General features: G+C 22.5%; 2 protein-coding genes across 2 annotated transcripts, besides 1 other annotated feature; both read right to left on the reverse strand.

The window, feature by feature from the left end:
• Window positions 1-1,357: 1,357 nt before the first annotated feature.
• EHI_116720 (uncharacterized protein) lies at window positions 1,358-2,123 on the reverse strand (the record flags this gene model as incomplete). The annotated part of the gene is made up of 2 exons (XM_644340.2): window positions 1,358-1,799; window positions 1,890-2,123. The coding sequence occupies 2 exons, from the start codon at window positions 2,121-2,123 to the stop codon at window positions 1,389-1,391; spliced, it is 645 nt and encodes a 214-aa protein (XP_649432.1). The 3' UTR covers window positions 1,358-1,388.
• Window positions 2,124-2,331: 208 nt separating this feature from the next.
• Window positions 2,332-3,804, reverse strand: EHI_116730 (uncharacterized protein; the record flags this gene model as incomplete). The annotated part of the gene is made up of 2 exons (XM_644339.1): window positions 2,332-2,485; window positions 2,540-3,804. 2 exons carry the CDS (start codon window positions 3,802-3,804, stop codon window positions 2,332-2,334), a joined length of 1,419 nt encoding a protein of 472 aa, XP_649431.1.
• A 1,638-nt stretch (window positions 3,805-5,442) lies between these two features.
• Window positions 5,443-6,182: a repeat region.

Raw genomic sequence — 6,182 nt, forward strand, 5'->3', positions numbered from 1 at the left:
AATACAACAGAATGATTTGTCAATATTTACTAGTCTGAGAAATAGAACAAAATACAACATATAATACTGTTCTATATAAATATCAACATTAACAGTCAATAACAAACCCAATTCCATTCTAACTGAATAAAATACAAAGCAACACTTACTTAAAACTAATATTAACATTGACAAATACATTTGTGTTAAATCCATTTATCGTCTTTCATTAATCAAAATGAAATATTCCTTCTGTATGTTAATGTCATTTTATTATTTCCTGTGGTTTTATGTTTATATTTGAAAATAGAACCAATAGATAAAATAGATACTACCTAAAACAAATATCAATACAAATCAAAATGTGAGAATCATTTCATTTAAAAAATAAAGACAATCATTTCTTATTTATATCCAACTAATTATTCATAAAATACAAAAAGAGTTATAAACAAAACATTATATTTTTTCTTTTAATGATTATTTCTTCAATCCTTATTTTTCTTCATTTCTTATTCAAAAAATACATAAATAAAACAATTACTTTTATATCATTAAATAAATTCTTCCCTTTAATATTCACTCATCCCTTTTCATTTCATTAACTCTTCTTCTTTTTTAATAATGAAAAAAAGAATATAAACATATAAAACAATTGCAGTTAATATTATTGTTATTATTAAGACATTCAAAAAATTCTTTATTGTATAAATAATCAAAGAAATAACAGAAGTTTCTATATTATTTATATATTAGAAACATACAGAAGTGTTTTTGATTGATTGAATTTATTAGAGTAACTTTTTTATGAATAGAATGATATTCTTCCATTATTATTTTCGACAAACTTTTATTGTTAACATGTTTTGTTATAAGAACAAACATTCAATACTCTATATTTCATTATGACATTATTTATTATCCATATTTTGACAACAACAGACAATACTTAAACTACCTACTCTACAATTTTGCATCATTTTTTAAGTTTAATTATGTTTTGGTTTTGAATAATGTATTTTTATAAAAAAACAATATATTCAAACCACTTTCATTAAATAACAAAACTAACCATTCTTCTTTGTCATAACTAGCTTTATAGAAGAATGTTGTAAATACAATTTTATTAACCTAAATTCAAGCATTCAGTTTAACATATTTTCTTTTGTGTCTTTAAAAATTACAAGAATAACACAATTCATTTACTAGCACTTACTAAATACCTTCTAAGAAATAGGTTGTTGAGGTAAGTATTTTTATTCTCATCAATAAAAACAAATATTTAATGAGTTTATCCTAAAAAAAGTAATAAGAGAATTTTAGAAGTATAAAATATTTTAGGTTATAACAAAAAAGTAATAAAAAGAAACTAAATGAATAACAACTTGTTTGGTTTATAATAAAATACTTCATCCAAAGAAAATGTAAAGAACAGAACAGCCAATAATGACTAAAACACAAACAATAATTAAGACCATAATAATTTTATCTGTTGCTAATCTTCTGGCTATTCCATTCAACTCTTTGTTTGCAATGTCTAAAGTGGAATCAATTTCATCAACTAATTCAATACAATGATCTAGTTGTTCATTTTGTTGATCAAGTTGTAAAGAAATAGTACCACCAATTTGTTTTGCATCATTTATTTGATTAATAGCATTGTCAAGATGATTTTTATCCTCTTCTTGTATTTGAACAGCCAATCCTAATGCCTCATCAGCATTTAAGTCATCAACATTGACTTCCTTTTTATCTGTTGATAGTTCTTTAGTTAATTTCTGAGTTGCAGCATTCAACTCTCCTTCTAATTGTTTTACTTCCTTAAATATCAATTTCAGATACAATCTCAAACAAAAAAATAGTTTTCTTTAAGTTAATCAAAATGAAAGAACAAAATAAAAGAAACAAACAGCATTAAAATCAGCAAGTTTGGGATTTCCTTCTTTCTCCATTCTTCTAGACTCAATCTTCAAACTTGAAAGAATATTACGAGCATTTTCAAATCGACGTTTAGTTTGATTATATCTATTATTATGTTCATCTCCTTTTGTTCCTTTCATAGCTTCAATTTCATCATTACCTTGTTTAATATTAGTTTTTAATTCAGTTAAATAATCATCAATCTCAGGTGAATAACCACTCATTTTCCATTTTAAGTTTTTTCTTTTTTATTATTTTTTAGTTTATTGTTTTTCTATTTAATATTGTTTGTTTTTTTTTTTTAGGTTTTTTATTATTATTTTTATCTTCTTACTTTTATTTTTAAAAATAATACCATTCTATTTTTAAGTTATTTGTAACAATGAAAAAAATAGTGAAACAGATAATAAATATATAAGAATATACAAAAATTCATTCATTCTGGACTAGTTTAGTTGCATAATCAATCAATATTTTCACATCAGTAAAGAAAAACCGTAGTCCAATTTCAAACATTTCATAACTATTATTTAAGCATACAGGAATAAATTGAGCTCTACCTATTTTCTTTGTTTCTAAATTTGTGCTATTAAATAAGTATTATTTATGTTTATTTTTTCATTTTAATTTATCAACAAACTAATAAGGAATAATAAGACTTGCATTAACTGTATTAGTGTAAATAATAAATCTATGAAGTGAAACTAAACAATACATAAAAAAGTCATCAGGTTTTTTCACATGTATATTAGGAAGTTGAAGAGGGTTAAGACTAAACTGTCTTTCTAACACTCTAATCATCCTCAGAATTGTGTCTACAATTAGTGCATACTTTTTTTTATTTCTTAATAGAAGAGTAGTGACTACAGCAGTTCCATTAATTGAAATATCATTGTTATTTATCCAATTAATATGAAACAAATGGTCAAAAGTCGTAGTAGAACTTAAAAACTTTTCAAGTCGTTTAACTCTAGAGTTTTGTGGAATATGAAAAGCAATGACTGAATAACTACTATAATAAACTAGAACATTAAGTTGTTGACAATGGCTTTGATGAATCATTGTTTCAATGTATCTTAACTGATTAACAATTATTTTTTGATGATGAAGTCTCACGTTTTGAATTTGTAGAGACATTACTTCATCAGTTAATTTCTCAATCTCTTCAAGTTCTTTTTTAATGTCTTCGTCTAACGTTTCAGTAATTGAGTATTCTATTAATTCTTGATATTTTATCCTTTGTTTCCTAAATTCAGATGAGAGCATTGCCAATGTTTCTTCAAGTGCAGAGCTAATTACTTGATAACATTTAGAACAAATAGGAAATTCTATTTCCCAGATTTTACAAAGTGCAATTGTTGGTTCTACTACTGAAACAGGGTATTTAGGGAGATTGACTTGTTTAGTTATTTTTTTTTCCTCAGTTTGTTCTAATTCTTTTGTTGTTTCTTCAGTAGCATTTGAGTATGAAAGGTTAAAATGAAATAGAGGTTCTTCAATTTCAGAAAAGATAGGTTGAACAGATTGAGAAAACGAAAATAATGTTTTTAATCCACCTTTTCGTTTATGAGGCAAAACACCTGTTTTCACTTTTGGTTTTAACACCACAGCGTTTTTGGATATTGAAGATTGTGAACGCTCTTTTATTTCATTTGGATGAAATGTATCTTCTTCTGTAAAGGAACAGGGTTGTGTTTTTACTGGAGATGTAAATGAAGAATTACTTTCTTCTGAGCTATCATCATTAAACAAATTAATTTTTGGTTTTGTTTTAGAAATATTTGATAGTCCATCTGTTTGAGGTGATGGAGAAAGAAAACTATCTTCAGGTGGGTCAAATAAATGACCTGTAAAGAGTAATGGACATCCACACACCACACAAAAGTAGATTTGTTTTTCTTCCATCAATTGTTTTTTTTCTTTTTTTAGATTGTTTTATAATTTGTGTTATTTTTTATGGGATAAATAACTAAAATTTAATCATGTTTATAAACTAAAAGAAGTACGAATTAATTCATAATAAGTTTTAAATTTTTATTGAATTATTTTTATAAGAAAAGAAATTGATACGGATTAGGTGCAAGTTATTATTATTATTATTATTATTATTATTATTTCAAGTATTATTATCATTTAATTTTTCAAAGTAAAATGATAAAAAAGAAGATGAAATGTTTTTTTTTGTTCACAGATATAGATAATGTATATTATTGTAATACTTTTTTATTGTACGATAATAGTTTATTTCTATTACCCATAAAGAAATTTAAAAAAAACACTAAATACCCCCTTGCATTATAAATATTATTATTATGACTGAGTCATTAATTTGATTATTGTTTTATTTTTAATGTTACTTTTAATACATGATTTTCTATTGTTTAGAATATAGTTATATTAATTCATTGTATTTTATTTATCTTTATTTTAATTCGAATTATGTATTGTAATTGTTATAAATAGTTTATCATAATAATGAATATCCAATTAATAAAGAAATAAATGAAATATAATTCAATTATCATAATATTCTTTAATAACAATAATTCTTAGTACGTTTTATATTTTTAAACAAATATATATATTATTGTGTTTTCTCACATTTTTATTTGTGATGAATGTCTTCTATAAGAATCATCAACCACTTTTATTATCACTAAAATCAATTCTTTTAACTAATAACATAGCTTTTTCTTTAGAAATAAATTCTATCAGAAAGACTTCAAAGATTCTTTTCCAATCAATTGAATTTAAAAATAATTTATAATACTATGTTAAATTACTATTGTTTTTTATTTTAAAAACATTTAATACATCTTCTATTATAGACTTTCATATTCTTTTTATTTCTCAATTTTTTTCTTTTTAATTAATTTTATTATTCATTAAAAGTCTTCTTTCTTTTCAATATTAGATTATGTAATTATTGTGTTGAAAAACAAAATATAAAAGTGTAGGGAAGTACAAATACCAAAACATTCATATTGTTCACAAAACTTTTCCCATTATATTATGGATAAAAACAATTTAATAGGTAAAACCTTAATCCAATCTATACTTATTTACTTTCATTTCTTTTAAAATTGATTATTTTTTTAGAATAATTCTTTTTTATTAATTTAAAACTATATCTTATTTAATTTGAAATATTCATCAGTACTACCCCTTCGTTATTTCTTATTTTTTTTTTAATTCTATTCATTATTATTTATTATTTTAATTCTTTTGACTGTTATACTTGAAAATGACATGCTAGAAACAACACACAATATTAATACAAAATCAAATAATGAATTATCAATTAATATTTGATTATGATGATGTATTTGAATAAGAAATGAGTTAATTAAAAATACAAAGAATGAAACAATATATTATGAAAGAATAAATCAAAAGAAAATGATATAGATGATGATATTAATACTAAATGAAATTATATATAATAATATAATAATAATGAAATATCATTCAACATTAAATAAGAAATAAAGAAGATGTAGTTATTTAAATTACAATAAATATCAAATAAGAAGAAATAAACAGAAATAAGAAAAAAAGTCAATTATTAGATATATCCTCAGTTGGATTTTCTTCACATTGAGAAGTGATTATTTCAGTTTCTTCAATATGCTCTATTGGTGTAATAGAGTTCATTTCTAGCATGCTCGCATTAGATTGTTCTTCTTCTAATGTGCTGCCAGAATTTCCTGTATAAAACATTAAGTCTTTCATATTTTTTATTATTATTGTTCGTAGGATTTTGGTGAAGTCTAATTTTAATTTCAGTGATTTTAATCTTCTTACTGATTCTTTGTGAATTAATCCATTTATAGATAATATTACAGGTATTATTTCTACATATATTATTTATCTATTATTTCTTATTTTCTCTTGTATTTCTTTATACTTATTTATTTTATGAATATAATTTAATTCTAAATTATTATCTTGACATATAGCAAAATCTATAATATATCATTTATTTTCTGTAATATTTTGATAATATATATCTTATCTTCTAGCATGGAAAGAATGGTCATTAATCAATAAATCTTTATTGTAAGTTATGACTATTTCATCATTATTAATACATTTTGGAGGATTATTAAAATCAATAGCATCAAATTCATTAAAAATGTGTAATTAATAAATGTTTATATATTTGTTTACATACATAATCATGTTTTGATATTTGATTCTTTTTCATTACATCCTAACAATATATGACTAATAGATGTAATAGTGTTATGACAATGTTTACAATATTTTAAAGCATCATTTTG

This window comes from Entamoeba histolytica, genomic scaffold (genome assembly GCF_000208925.1).
Source record: "Entamoeba histolytica HM-1:IMSS scf_1104750518075 genomic scaffold, whole genome shotgun sequence".
Taxonomy (NCBI): Eukaryota; Evosea; order Mastigamoebida; family Endamoebidae; genus Entamoeba; species Entamoeba histolytica.